The 13,994-nt window shown below is 47.5% G+C and overlaps 4 protein-coding genes across 4 annotated transcripts; 3 read left to right on the top strand and 1 right to left on the bottom strand.

Annotated features, from left to right (window-relative positions):
* The first annotated feature begins 524 nt into the window (after window positions 1-524).
* GGS25DRAFT_170633 (secreted aspartic proteinase precursor) lies at window positions 525-2,484 on the top strand. Its single transcript, XM_049256559.1, has 3 exons — window positions 525-990; window positions 1,055-1,169; window positions 1,243-2,484. Exons 1-3 carry the CDS (start codon window positions 729-731, stop codon window positions 2,189-2,191), a joined length of 1,326 nt encoding a protein of 441 aa, XP_049118645.1. The 5' UTR covers window positions 525-728; the 3' UTR covers window positions 2,192-2,484.
* A 1,256-nt stretch (window positions 2,485-3,740) lies between these two features.
* On the bottom strand, window positions 3,741-5,171 carry GGS25DRAFT_170617 (uncharacterized protein). The gene is made up of 3 exons (XM_049256558.1): window positions 4,918-5,171; window positions 4,683-4,772; window positions 3,741-4,558 (listed from the first exon to the last, which is right to left on the bottom strand). Exons 1-3 carry the CDS (start codon window positions 5,010-5,012, stop codon window positions 4,174-4,176), a joined length of 570 nt encoding a protein of 189 aa, XP_049118644.1. The 5' UTR covers window positions 5,013-5,171; the 3' UTR covers window positions 3,741-4,173.
* A 2,439-nt stretch (window positions 5,172-7,610) lies between these two features.
* On the top strand, window positions 7,611-11,425 carry GGS25DRAFT_480283 (uncharacterized protein). The gene has a single exon (XM_049260074.1). The coding sequence runs from the start codon at window positions 8,089-8,091 to the stop codon at window positions 11,149-11,151; it is 3,063 nt and encodes a 1,020-aa protein (XP_049118643.1). The 5' UTR covers window positions 7,611-8,088; the 3' UTR covers window positions 11,152-11,425.
* A 367-nt stretch (window positions 11,426-11,792) lies between these two features.
* GGS25DRAFT_519171 (uncharacterized protein) lies at window positions 11,793-13,870 on the top strand (the record flags this gene model as incomplete). The annotated part of the gene is made up of 2 exons (XM_049263656.1): window positions 11,793-12,761; window positions 12,815-13,870. The coding sequence occupies 2 exons, from the start codon at window positions 11,793-11,795 to the stop codon at window positions 13,868-13,870; spliced, it is 2,025 nt and encodes a 674-aa protein (XP_049118642.1).
* Window positions 13,871-13,994: the final 124 nt, after the last annotated feature.

Here is a 13,994-nt window from a genome sequence, read left to right as displayed (position 1 = left end):
TGAGTGACATGGAGTTTGTCATGTTCAATGTAATCATTGATGTTTGTCAACATTGAACATCTCAACTCAGCTTCGGCATTATCCATGCAAGTTCCATATAGGTTCCAGGCACGTACATTTATTATTTATTTGGTGTATTGAAGGCAGTGACGGTTACGCAAAATCATCGTGTAAGCCTGTAAGGTCCTCTGTCGTCCCTTCCGTCCCAAAGGAAGCTGCGCATACCCGTCTTGGCAAGATCACCAACAAATCCAACCAATATTCCTTCCGTTTGAAGTTTAAGGTTAGTGACGAGCAACTGCCTCAGCTACTACTGCCTTATATCTTACTAACCTTAGGTACCTGTAAGTAGTCAGTACCGGTCAGTACCGGTCAGTACACGTCCCCTCAGGTTCAGTTTTGGTCTGATGTCGTTTGTTATGTTTGGTTTGTGACATGCCAAAACAAGTACATATACATCTAACTTAACTTACACGTGTAGGCAGGTACTTAATCTCTTGAGAAATTACTGCGTGTACCTTCTCGCTACCATTGACGACACACGCACTCGCACACTCGTTTATAATATCATCCACTCTTTTTTTTTTCAATAAAAGCTCCTTCCTTCTTCACCTCTTCCCTTCTGCCTCCTTTTTCCACCTCCGAAGTTCACCTTTTCTTCCGAGTCTCTCGTTAGTTTGATCCTGTCACGATCGTTTGAACGTTACATTATCAGAGGATCCATCAACATGGCATCCTTCACCCGTTTTTTCGTGGCACTAGCCTTTTGTGTCTCTCTTTTCACCGTTGTCACCTCATCTCCAGCCTTTGGTGCGAAGGCCGGTAAGACGGTCTCACTGCCCGTCGCCCACAATGCTGACCTCCCGCGTCATGGCCCGACTGATTACCTTAGAACCCTGAAGAAATACAAGCTCAAAATTCCCGATGGTCTGCAGGAAGTTGTCGATGCCCACAAGGCTACTCACCGCAAGGCCGTGGATGCTGAGATTGGTGAGTGGAAGAAGGCACATGACTTTCAAAAAATCTGGACACCGATAACTAACCATTGTTGTAGGAGGCTCTGCTCCTGCGTCTTCGCGTGATGGCGATCTCCTCTGGATCACCCCGGTCAGCATCGGTGAACCCCCTCAGGAACTGTTTCTAGATCTTGATACCGGTTCCTCTGACACGTACGATCTCCCTGAAAATCCTATCGTGCATTATTGTATACATCGGCGCGCCAATGACTAACATTTGACGTAGGTGGTTATTCTCGACCGACACGGACAAGAAAGGGGTAGCCGGACAGACTCTTTGGGACCCCTCCAAGTCCTCCACTGCCCATTTGGTCCAGAACTGCTCGTGGTCTATCATTTATGGCGACTTTTCCACCTCTGAAGGCATTTGTTACCGGGACACAATCTCCTTTGGCAACCTCTCAATTGCTAACATGACAATTGAGTCTGCCACTGAGGTCTCGAGCATGTTCACCGATTCTGCGTATATGTCTGGCCTCGTGGGTCTTGCTTGGCCTTCCATCATCCAGACGGTCCCTCCTCAGAAGGGTCTTCTGGATTTCCTTCCCCAAACGTTAAGCCAGCCCGTGTTCACAGTCGACCTACGCCACAACAGCAGTGATGGTACCTTCAACTTTGGCTACATTGACGACAGCCTACATGGCGACCAGGTTGAGTATGTTGACGTCGATACCACAGACGGCTTCTGGACTGTTTCACACAAGGGCTTCTCTATCGGGGGGTCAGAAATTAAGTATGAGTTCAACGAGGCACGTGAAGTCATCATCGACACGGGTTCTACCTTATTCTTCGCGCCAGACGAGGCGGTCAGCACGTACTTTGACAGCGTCCCTGGAGCCAATTATTCGTACAGGGACTATGGGTGGGTGATACCTTGCAACTCAACTCCGCCCGACTTCATCTACGAGCTCGGCGACGCTGCAGGAAACACGGTTACTGGATCGATACCCGGTGCGTACTTTGTATATGCCCACACATCGAATGAGTTGTGCTATGCTGGCATACAGTCTCTTGGCTCCTTTAGTGAGATGCAGGGTATTTTTGGTGATATCTTCCTCAAGAGTGGCTTTGCTGTTTTCGACATTGCCAACAGAAAGTTTGGTATGGCCCCCAAGCTCTTGAACACCAACAATAATAAACGAGAGAAGAAGGCTGGAGATGAAGGCCGTAGTTGAGCTGGGAGAAGGAGGAGGAGGATTGGGGGTTAGAGATGATTCATTTGCCTCCTTGGATGTCAAACGATGTGGATGGGTGTTTACGCCTGACATCTTTGCTGTCATAATGGGCAAGTCTTGGGTCCCTAGACGCAATTCTTCATGTTTGTGCATACGTGCTAGGTATGTATGAATCTTGGACCTCTCTTTGTTGAGATAGACGAGTGACATACCATACTAGTACCTACTTAATAATGATAGAGAGAGATTGGTTCGATAAATTGATGCTTTCATCTTGCCTTTTGCCTCGTGCAGTGTGACCAACGTAGCCTGCCTGCCGTGTTAGACTCTGTAAAGCTTTCGTATTGACTTCGTATCCAAGGGGCTTTGGAATCCTAGTTGCGGTCTCGATCTTTATATTCTTGATCTTCGTACTAGCGTAGGCAACCCCCTTTCTTTTTTTACCTTTTTAAACTTTTTCATTGCCTTTTAATGTTAAAATCTTGATTTCTTATTCTTATCTATAGCATCGTTCCGTCCTATGTATGTATGGGGTATATACATACCCGCCGAACTTAATCTTCGGCCCCGAGAGCTTGAGACTAATTAGCGTCTGGGTTTCTGTGCGCATGTCTGCAGCGCATTGTACATATATAGGCACCTATATATGCATGAGGAAGCAGGTATGAAGATAGTGACGGCCCCGAGAATGTGTTGTACGGATCTGCCCACATGGAAGAGGTGGATGTGGTGTGGTTGGGGTGCATAGGTATTAGGTAGGGTGCTGTATGTACTGTATTTCTCAACTTCATCTCTGGAATCACCACATGAAAACGGTATTACTTACTGTAGGTAGATTATGAAGATGAGATGAGGTGAGATGAGATGGTGGGTTTGTGGCGCTAGATACCCACTAGATATAGAGCAAGATGTATGCAAAGGTTCGCGCAATGAGCCACTACCTACAGTAGGTGTTGACGATGTAATAATAGTAAAAGGACTGCCGGCCCATATGATGACAGTGGCCTTCAGAGCTAGACCGCATAAGCATTTATCTCCGTGCCCACTCGTAGGTACGCACACATATGAAGCCGACAATTATCCAAGTATCACGGCTGACACACACACGCACACATGACTTGAATGCAGTGGGTATTAGAATTATCCAGGATGCCTCGACGGCGCTCCCCAAATGATATAAAAAGGGCAGATATGTACAATGATACTCATTTTGGGCAGGCCAGTTACCTAGTAGCTGGTGATGGTGGTGCGCAATGCATCCAGAGGACCCCTTCTGCATTTTCCCCACTGTCGCCCTTTCTTTAAGACAGAGGCTTCCCTTCACTCACAAAAAAGATAACGTCAGACCTTATGCCATGCAAAGCCAAAAAATGCTATGAGCGACTGCTGCGACGTCTTGTTCATGGACGACTGGACCCCCCTAACTCTTGCTGCTTCGTTTCTAAAAGCTGCTTCTCCCCTTCCCCTCTCGTTTATGGGTGCTACTAAAATGGTCCAAAGATGAAAACGAACTGACGAAAGAGAAGATGAGACGCCTTCAACGCCAGACGGACGAGGGGGAAAATGGTGTCGATGCGTCTTTCTCCAAACGAGGGTATATTTTGAAACTAGAATTTGGTTCGTCAACGACTAAAAAAATGTGATTCGTGTTAGCCCCCTTTATTTTAGCGAGAAGTCGGATCGGTCGAGTATCGTTCGCGGTCGCATCCCGGAAACCCCAATAGAAAGTAGCTCCGTTTCGTGGCCGTATCCAAGTACTCCAGCCGAGTCATTGCCGAGGTCTTGTCCAAGGTCGGTTTGTGAGGCCGGCTATTGTCGTTGATGACGCATGAGTGCTCTCCATTAGTCGTTCGATTACCTAGAAAGAAGAGGTAGGGGGGGTAGTCGGATAAAAGCCAAAACAACGAATCATTCGTAACGGATAAGGGGCGCGGGCGACGGGGCAAAAGGGTAGCTGAAACAATTATAGTTGATTTGTCCACTTAGTGGTCGCGGTCGCCATCTTGAGAAACGTAGACACGGTCAGTAAACATCCGAGGATCGGCGCCGCCGTCACGAGAGGAGCTATGATTAACTAGTACGTATTCACCTTCGCTGGCCGTTGGAGTCGGAGGCATAGCTCCTCCATGTGCAGGTGCATGCTGAACTTGTTTGGCAGTTCCTGGCCGGGATCTCTGCTGTTGCGCTGCGGCTTCAGTTTCGGCATGTGCTTTGCCAAAAGCATCATTAACAGCTTGTCGTTGAGCTCGGGGACTCAAGCTGCCTGCTTGCCCTGGGGGGTTTTGCTTCTTCAATCGCTGTTCCATTTCCTTGATCCTAGCCTCGAGAGCCTCTAGTTCGGTCTGACCAGTCGTGACTTGTTGCTTTCTGACAGGCGGGAAGACTGTGTATTAGCGCCCGTTTTCCAAGTTGGGTATGGTTGGAAAAACTGGGTATAGTATTTTGGTGGCTTTGGCAAAAGGGGAGGGGGAGCGTCTTGTGCGGGACATACCGCCTATCCACCTGCTCATCCAAGTCGGTAATGCTGTTTTCAATTCGGAAGATATCCATCAGCTCTTGGCTGAAAGAGCGGGCAATTGTTCTGTAAGAAACAATGTCTTGTTAGTTCTTTGTTTTTTTTTATTGTGTACTACTTAGTAGTATATCAAATATATTTATATTTTTGGTATGCCATTCTTATCCCTTTGTTATGGGTCATATTTAGAATGGGGAAGAGGAGAACTCACGATTGCGGACGGCGGCCATTGGGCTTCCAGTCGCGGTCGAGTTCCTCATCAGAAGGGTTCATTTTGGAATAATAATCGGGCTTATCGGTAAACATAGGAGGTTATAAGAAGAGAAGGGAAGGGGATGAAGTGGAAAAAAAAGGTTGCAGAAGTAGAAAGTCGCAAAGAGTCGTAGAAGCCGTAGAAGTCGCAGACAAGATGTCGCAGGAATCGCAGAAAAGTCGTCTTAAGCAAGCTTAGCTTGAAGTTGGCGGAAGAGAAGGGTACTAAAAGCCTGGAAGTGCTAGAAGTGCTAGAAGTGCTAGAACTAGTGTTATTATTATTGATTCAAGTTTGGAGTTGGCGGTGGGGGAGAGAATGAAAGGCGGGTCGCAGGAAAGTCGGGACGTTGAACGGAATGGCCGTTTAAATCAACTTTAAATGGATTTGGATTTTAAAAGGGACCGAATAATTAAAAAGGGGGGGGTGGTTGCTAGGTGGAAGGAGCCTGCCTTGTTGCTTGTACCTGATCATTTAATACAACTTAAACTTACATTTGTACCAATGAAATAAGTGTTCCTAGTAGCTTTGCATAAATTATTATTAGTTACCACTTGACGTACATATGTGTATAGTTATGTGTATACATATGTAGGATGGATGGATGGATGGATGTGTATTGTACAATACAAGCAGCTGTTGTATAGATCTGTACACGAGACTTTTTATAGAGAAGGACTAAAATACAAAATAGAGGCAGATGATTATTATGACTATTTTGCCCAGGTAGCTTTAGTTAAACCTGGATACTTTAGTCGTAATAGTCGTAGTAGTCGTTGTGGACTTTTGCTTCAAAGCTCATAGCAAGTAATACTTACTACGGTCAAAAAAGGTCAAAGCTGAAATCGGGAGGATGCGGCAAATATACCTTAACCTATTCCATGTTATTACATGCTTTCAGTAGACAATAATATTTGTCTTGGCATCTAGCTTCTTTTTAGGATGATCTCAAGACGATCTCATCACTAGACAAGCAATGTCCCACCATGCCCTCGGATTCGACAATGATGATCTAAATCAACTGACCAAACCTACCGTCAGTAGGTACCATCATCAGGTACCATCATATTCTGCCATCTCTCCATCATGCAAAACTTTACATCCACGAAAACTATCCTACATTTACTTCGACATATGTGTAGTATATGTATGCACGATAACTAACATACTACATAGCTATGTAGGTAAGATATAGTTACACGCTTCGTATGTCACTTGCATGAAGCTACAGGCATGCATGTGTTGGCTTAGGAGGTCTGTGAATGGCTCGCGCATGAATCTGCGCCCCTATCAAGATGTTCCCGTATTACCTACCTAACCTCTTAGGTCCTTCCCGGGACCCAAGGTAAAGCATTTTAATCTCCCTTGCTGTTATGCACTCCGTACTAGGTAGGTACAGACCTAATTAGTGGTTCGTACATAACGCACCCCCTTATTCCCGCAGGAGCTTGAATAATACTTACATATGTACCAGCATAGATACTAGTATTGCTCAAGTGGACTCAACTTCTGTATAATAATGCGCTACTACGGAGTAGGTACTCACGAGGAAGTGTCACTAAAAGGACCTAATCATTCAACAATTTCAACTACTGTATGATACCTAGGCAGCTAGGCTAGGCAACTACATAACCTAGTAGGTTGCCCATTTGCCCAAAGCTCGATTTGGCATTTCAATGTTCTGCTAGGGCTATTTAGCTGCTCGAGCCTCCAAGGGCTACGTAGGATTTCGCTCCCAGTCGATACTAGGTCTAATCAAGACAATACCTAATACCCGGGTACCCAGGCAGGTGTCTTCATCTGTAAGAGAAAAGAGGCAGTTTCTACGATGATACTATGTACACATCTCTTCAGGCCGATCCATTTTCTGGAAGCTGAAAGGTAACATGACCTGCGAGGCTTGTCATTACCTTCGTACGTGTGATCTCAACCCCTATGACATCAACTACGAAAGTAGCTAACCTAGTAGATATTGAGTACGAAGCAAATTGGCAGTCAAGACTAAAGCCATCGCTAATTTCAGATTAGAGGCTCTGGTATATGAACTAGGCACGTGCGCTATCTAGATCGCGTGCCGTATTCTCATGTGATATCTTAAACTATATTGAGATGGTTATCTTTAGTGATGAACAGTTTGCTTGACTAGAAGGATTAACTACATACCTACGTACCTACTTATGACAGTTAGATACCTTAGGTACCAGGTTGTCGTCCGGTGAGCATGCCTTAAGGCTACACGTGGCCATCAGTTCACGATTTCAGTGTACATAACTATCTGCCAGTTTATCAGATCGATTTAACATCCTTATCATGTAACTACGTACATGTAGGAAACTACCTAGTAGTATGTAGTCCCAGAAGAGGCTCTTAGAAGATCGAATTCTTGAACACAAGACCAATTCGAATCCACATGTGAAAACCGGATATTATACATGTACGAGTATTATGTATGTATAGTATATTATGTACTTATTATGGTTGTGTAGAGATAAGACTCTGGATGCATCGATAAAGAAGTAAAAAAGATACTAACCTAACTAGACGATTTAAAGTTAGATTACCTAGGCAACCTAGTTGTACACTGTAGAGTGGTCCTACAGAAGTTTCTCTAAAGTGATTACATAATTACAATTACATAGTAACTAACAAAATCGTTTTTTGAACCTTGAACTTCCAAAGTTGCAAGTCCCCGGATTCCGCATTCCGCATTCCGCATTACAACCCACTCAAATCATCAATCTGGCAACATTCGCCGATCCTATCACATCGAATTATACACCACTGTGGCCTGTCCAACCTGCCAATTACCGAATACTTACTTTAATCACGTGATTCTTCCTTAACGACAACCAAACCGTGAAAATTATTCATCGCGAATAGCCTCATCTAAAACCGGCCTAAATCGTCGCCCTTCCACCAATAAAGTGGTCGGAGTAGTCTTGACGGACTTCTGCGACCCTCCAAAACATATTTAGTACGCGTCAGAATCGTGTTTTCCCCCTCCGAATGGCCCAAGAAGCCCTCCTCTAGCTCCTTTAGGCTTGCTGACCGTGACTTCAGATCGTGGCGCCGATTCATCTTCTGCAGCGACGTGACGGTCCCCTCGACCAAGGCCGAGGTGGATTCTGGGGCATGAATCATAATCCGACAGCATATACCTCTCTCGAAGCATTTGCTTTATTCCAAGAGCTCAACAGAAATTTCCAGAACGGTCTGGTCATCGGCACCTTTAGCCGCATCTCCGAAACTCTCAGGAATACCCCGTTGATATACGAGCAAGACAACTACGATGCCGATCGACTAAGCCCCGATTCTCTTCAGAGCTTTGCCCTACAATTGTTGCGGGAGGAACGAAAAGAGGAGAAGAGACGAGAAGCCGAAGCTGCTGCCGCGGATAAGAACAGCGCCACCTTATCGCCGAATTCTAGGAAAAGAAAGCTTCAGAGCCCCCCTTTGCCTACCTTTCAAGATGCGTTGGAGCAGAAGGATAAGCTGCCCACCTTAGTGGAGAAGCTCTACGCGCGGTTCCGGGATAGTCTCGTCAAAGAAATCAGGGAAGATGAAAGACGCTTTGAAGAGCTCCAACGGGAGCTGACCGAAATTGAACGAGGCGAATGGGATAATAAACTAGGCGTGGAACAACATCCGGATTCAAACAAGAACGGGCTGCCTGTTATCACTAACTCAGTACCCGGGGGACCCGAAGGTCAAATAACACCTACGCCAGTACAGACACCGGCTCCTGTATCAACACCAGTCCCGATACCGGCCCCAGTTCCGCCCAAGATACATGACCCTGGGAGAAGGGTTGTGTCGCCGCAGACTTCCCAGCCGCCGCAGGAGAGGAAACCTGTCCAATCAGTTCCGCTCCATCCTCCTCATCCTCCTCCGCCGCAGCAGCCAGATCTCCAGCCTCCGAATGAAGTACGTCGTGTCACCCCTGATACTAGACAAGAGCCAAGCCGCCCAGCAAGTAGTGCAGCTCCAGTTCTACAACATCCTCAGACCGCTCAGGGATACACTACACGCCCGAGTTCTGCTACATCACAGCCACCCGTGACGGATGGGTTGCAGCGGCCCGAGAGTGTGCCTCAAGGCAGAAGCCCTGCTCCGATACACTCCAATCAACCCCACACTCCTTCTCCTGTTCCCGCCCCAGCTTTGAAGTGGGAGCCTCCGTATCAACCTCCTTATCAAATGCCATATCCACACCCGCATCAATATCCTCATCAGCAGTCTCACCAGCAACCTCTACAGGCTTCTCAACACCTGCCGCCAGCGCCACCGCAACAACAACATCCGCCACCGCACCAAACTCCGGTCCCGTCTCCTCGACCTCCATACAATACGGGGCCTAGTAGACTTCCGACATATCCCTCTCAAACGCCGATCTCTCACCCTCAGTTTCCTCCGAACTATCCCAGTGGCAGGCAAACTCCCGGACAGTATGCTCAACAACCTCGGACACCGGTGCAAGGTCCTGCACCGGTATCGCCTTCAGTGCTCTTACCACCACAGAACGCAGGACAAATACCACCTTCCCTACAGTCTTTGCCCGTAAATGCGACGCCGGATAGTGCAGGACAACAAGCGACGCAACGGCTTCCGGCTTCTATGCCTCCTGCAAGCTCACCAGGTCATACCGCTACACCTAGCTCCTTCGCACCGCATCAAGCTCAGCACGTACCAGCCCAGACTCCCGTACAACCACCTGCCATATTATCAGCAACGCATCCAGCTGTTACCTCTTCCAAGCCACCTGTACCTCCCGCCCAATGGTCGCCAGCATCCGTGCAAGCACCAGCACAAACTAGGCCTTCTCATCCTCCCCCGTCTCCTATCCAAGCTACACCAGCACCGCCACACAACCCGCCGCAACAACCCACAGGATCGTTTAGTTCATCGTATGATCTGCCAACTCAAATAGCCAACACTATTGAACATCCCCATCGTCCGCAGATGCCTGTCTTGCAAACCCCAGGACCAATACCACGATCCCCACGCCCACGATCAGCATCCCAAGTACGAACGCCAGTAGGCAGCTCTCCTCATATAATTAGAGGTCATGGTACTAAGTGGACCTCGACGCCAACACCCGCAACGCCGCGCGTGGAAGATGTTTCTGGATATTTTGACCTCCCAAGCCCAGGTTTCGAGCCTATAAGCCCACCTTCGCAGCCAGCCCCATTCCCAAAGACCTCTCCTGACCATACTGGCAAGAAAGATATGCGGAAGGTCATACAGAAGCCTGATGGAGTAGTAAGCCGACCCAGAGGTCGACCGCCTAGAGTTCCGCCCAAGATAACTCCTTCGGCTCCATTAGAGGAGGCCTCAACAGAAGGGGATCTCTTGGGAAGTAAGATTAAGAATGAAGAGGCAACTCCCAAGGCATTGGAAGACATTGGCGATGCGTCAGTGGTCGATGAAAGTGTACTAAACCAGACTCAACCTGGGGTGGTTCAACAGTCCAACAAACGGAAGCGCCAAGACAGTCCTCCGAACCGGGCTCCACCATCGCCGGCCACGCATGTCTTATGGACACGTTCGTTCAACAAGATCAGTCAATCTGCTTTGGACCAAATCATCAGCCACCGTCATGCCAATATGTTTGCACATCCGGTCAAACCGAAGACAGCACCAGGCTATTTTGAAATTGTACTCCGGCCCCAAGACCTCAAGGGCATCCAGAAGGCGATCACGGCTGGGTCTAAAGCGGCAGCTGCAGCGGTGGCAACTATGGCTGATATCGAACCGAGCGCAACAAATGTATGGATTCCGATATCAGTGGACCTCGTCCCACCGCGCGGTATCATCAACATTGCGCAGTTAGAGAGAGAGTTAGTCCACATGTTTGCAAATGCTATCATGTACAATCCAGATCCTTATCGTGGATTTGGGCCCTCATTTCTAAGATTGAATCGTCGGGCCAGTTTGGAAGATGATGGGGAAGACTATCGGGGCTACGAAGTGGATGAGAATGGGGTTGTGAAAGACACTCGTAGCATGTTTGGTGAAGTAGAGAAGCTTCTGAGCGACCTGCGTAACGAGGTGGAACGGAACGCGCCTCCACCAACGGGGGTACCACCGTCAGCCAGTCGTAGCATGAGCGTGGCAGGGGCGGATGCGAACGTAGTTGAGGACGATGCGGATGAAGCTGTAGGGGATGCTAGTAAAAGACGGCGAATAAGGGGCTAGCGACATACATAATATGTGCATTGATATCTACCTAGGTACCTACACGGTATACTAACCTACCTGTACATATATAGGCAACCTAGGTCAGAAGCGAAGACTACCAAATATATGATAAACTTGAGCGGTTGAAGCCAAAGTCGAGTTATGGTACTCGTTATGTTAGTATAAAAAAAATCGAAGACTCTTACCTTTGGTTCGCATAAATTATACATTGGGTTCTTGTCAACCGTCAGAATCTAACGCCACCTGGTTCCAATATGTAACTTATGTACTAGGTTAAGAAGTATTACATTTATGTATGCACATAAACGAATGTGTATTATGCACGTGCCATGTCCCCACATTTCTTGGGTTCGCATATGTACTCCGTACTATGCAATTGTGTCGCCGAGCAATTGCATCTTCATATTAATGCTCTTAATATCATTGTCATCAAAGATCAATTCTAAATAAAAAGAAAATTTTTACTTCTAGACCTTGATCTTAGCCTTTAATATTGCATTTCCCACTTCCGAGGTTGTTTTTGAAATCTATCTCGCGAGCAACCGTTCTTACCGATATAAATAGCTTAGCAATTGCTATTTCGGGACGCGTCAAACGCGTTGATTGACTGGAAACCCTTTTAAGTACCGAAGTAGATCATGGTATCACACCGGGTGATTGCCGACTCTGATGCTGAGGATGACGACGATGGTCCACTGAGCCCTCTCAGAGAAGATGTCCTGGACCCTCCAGAGATAGAACCATTGAGCCCACATCGTTTAGGCTCAAGCCGTGCGACATCAGACACGCATAATCAAATATCTGATACTACGGACCAGTCATTCTTCGCTAATGTCTATGACGAGCAACAGAGCAGGGCACTCCAACAGTCTCATCTTATAGAGCATATTGTACGTCAAACTCAAAGAGCGAGTGGAAGCAGTGGCGAGGTTTCACTCCCTGCCAAAGGCAAAGGCAGGAAGACCAATACTTCCTCGGCTACAGATGTTACCTCACCCGTAGTCTTGAAAAAACCAGGAAACCAGCCCTCGCTTTTCAGCGATGATGCATCTGTTATCACGACTCCAAGAAAAAGCTTACCTGGGGAATGGGATATACCCAGTAGTCCCGAAGATGCTTTTACATCAAAGAGTGTTAAGAGCGCAAAGACTAGGAGGGATAAGACGTACGGCAAGCGAAAAAGCCAGCCGGGGTTAGCCCTTAGCCCTGCCGCGGCCAATATATTTACAGCAGACAATGACGCGTCTGGGGAGGCCTTGGAGGATGTTGGTGTACATGACACGGATGAGCTATCCTGGCAGCCCATGGCGAAAAAGAGGAAAATCTCGCTCCATGATTCTACGCTTCCAGAGGCGGCGACCACGACGAAGTTTTACGTTGCTCAGAGCAATATGACTACCATGCAAAAGCTTGAGTACGAAAAGGTTCATGTATCACAAAATAGCTATGCCGGTTTTGCTGGCCCTTCCGCTAATCAAAAGTCGAGTGGTATGACAACGGTCGCATATCCTACGCCTAGCCGGTATGCATCTTCTTCTGGGCCACCACTACCTTGGGAGGCAGGCCCTGCTCTGGATTTACAACCGGAAGGTGGCGATGTTATAGACGTGTGTATACTCATACAGCTTAGGATTCCGAACTTTAGCTAACAAAGGGTTAGATCACCTCTTCTCCAGATATAATTGCAGCCAGCCATATTTTTACTAGGCCAAAATCAGTGGGAACATCTCCTATGGATTCGCATGCAGGTAACGACCAGGACGAAACAGTGGCCGAAACTGTTGTTATGAAGAGCCAGGCTAGCAAGAAGCGAACGAAGAGGTTAAAGAGTACGCAGGATGAAGATGAACTTGTGCAAAGTGACCCTGAGACCCTCGAGAACTATCGAGGTGGCTTGAAACGGAAGCCTAGAAGAGAAATATGTAATTCGCCAAGTCAACAGGATGGCGACGAGGGTATTGAATTGATCCTGGATCATGGAGAGGAAGTCCCCATCAGAGAAAACTCGCCTAGGCAACCTTCCGAAGAAGCATCGGAAGTCGTTGATCTTCTTTCCGAAATCCCTGCAACAGAGTCACCCAGCCATATCGGTGCACCAAGACTTAACGATTTGAAGGCCAAGATAACTCCTCAGCCGAAGAAGCGCGGGCGCAAGAAAAAGCAGCCGGAGAATATACCAATAGTTCAGGACGAGGAGGTTGCCGAAGCCCAAACCGTCGTTCATGAGCAGGCAGCGGCTGCCAAAGACCCCGAGAAGCCTAAGAAGAAAAGAGGCCGCCCTCGAAAATCAGAGACTTTGAAAGGTGAAAAGGAAGCAGCCCCTGAGCTAGAAAGCCGCGCAAAGGACAATCAACGTGAACAATCAAAGCCAGACCAGGCTGATACAAGTACTAAGAAGCTGAAGACAGGAAAGGAGCAGGCTCAAAACCAAGAGGAAGAAAACGAAGATATAAGCCCACCATTGCCTAACGAAAGTGAAGGTGAAGCTGCCTCTCCTTTGAGGGAAATTGATAGAAACTCAAGAGCCCCTGCGCCTACAGAGGATGTTCCTGCAGAACCTGCAGATCGGGGGCCGCCGCCTAAAGTTCAAGAGAAGGGGAGCTCAATGATTAAGCCTACGCCTACAGCCATGGCTTCCCAACCTAAAGTATCGTATCGAGTCGGCCTTAGCAAAAGAAGCCGGATATCATCGCTCCTAAAGTCGATCAAGAGATAGACGAGTTGGTTTAGTATTAGAAAATACGTCATTAGGTACAAAAGCATCGCGGTAGTGAAGAGCGGTGCAGGTAGTCCCCGCAGAAGTTATATTGCCCCCCATTGGCTTCACCTAGCTGCGAAAT

Source organism: Hypoxylon fragiforme (assembly GCF_022984875.1).
Source record: "Hypoxylon fragiforme strain CBS 206.31 chromosome Unknown GGS25scaffold_3, whole genome shotgun sequence".
NCBI lineage: Eukaryota > Fungi > Ascomycota > Sordariomycetes > Xylariales > Hypoxylaceae > Hypoxylon > Hypoxylon fragiforme.
This window is presented reverse-complemented; position numbering and strand designations above follow the sequence as displayed.

What these genes read in the sequence shown, in the direction of transcription:
- GGS25DRAFT_170633 (XM_049256559.1), top strand. Translation starts at nt 729, where the DNA reads ATGGCATCCTTCACCCGTTTTTTCGTGGCACTAGCCTTTTGTGTCTCT. An exon ending in GGCCGTGGATGCTGAGATTG is followed by an intron (nt 991 to 1,054) that starts GTGAGTGGAAGA and finishes CCATTGTTGTAG; the next exon opens with GAGGCTCTGCTCCTGCGTCT. An exon ending in GATACCGGTTCCTCTGACAC is followed by an intron (nt 1,170 to 1,242) that starts GTACGATCTCCC and finishes CATTTGACGTAG; the next exon opens with GTGGTTATTCTCGACCGACA.
- GGS25DRAFT_170617 (XM_049256558.1), bottom strand. Translation starts at nt 5,012, where the DNA reads ATGTTTACCGATAAGCCCGATTATTATTCCAAAATGAACCCTTCTGAT. An exon ending in AATGGCCGCCGTCCGCAATC is followed by an intron (nt 4,773 to 4,917) that starts GTGAGTTCTCCT and finishes TGTTTCTTACAG; the next exon opens with AACAATTGCCCGCTCTTTCA. An exon ending in GATGAGCAGGTGGATAGGCG is followed by an intron (nt 4,559 to 4,682) that starts GTATGTCCCGCA and finishes CCCGCCTGTCAG; the next exon opens with AAAGCAACAAGTCACGACTG.
- GGS25DRAFT_480283 (XM_049260074.1), top strand. Translation starts at nt 8,089, where the DNA reads ATGAATCATAATCCGACAGCATATACCTCTCTCGAAGCATTTGCTTTA.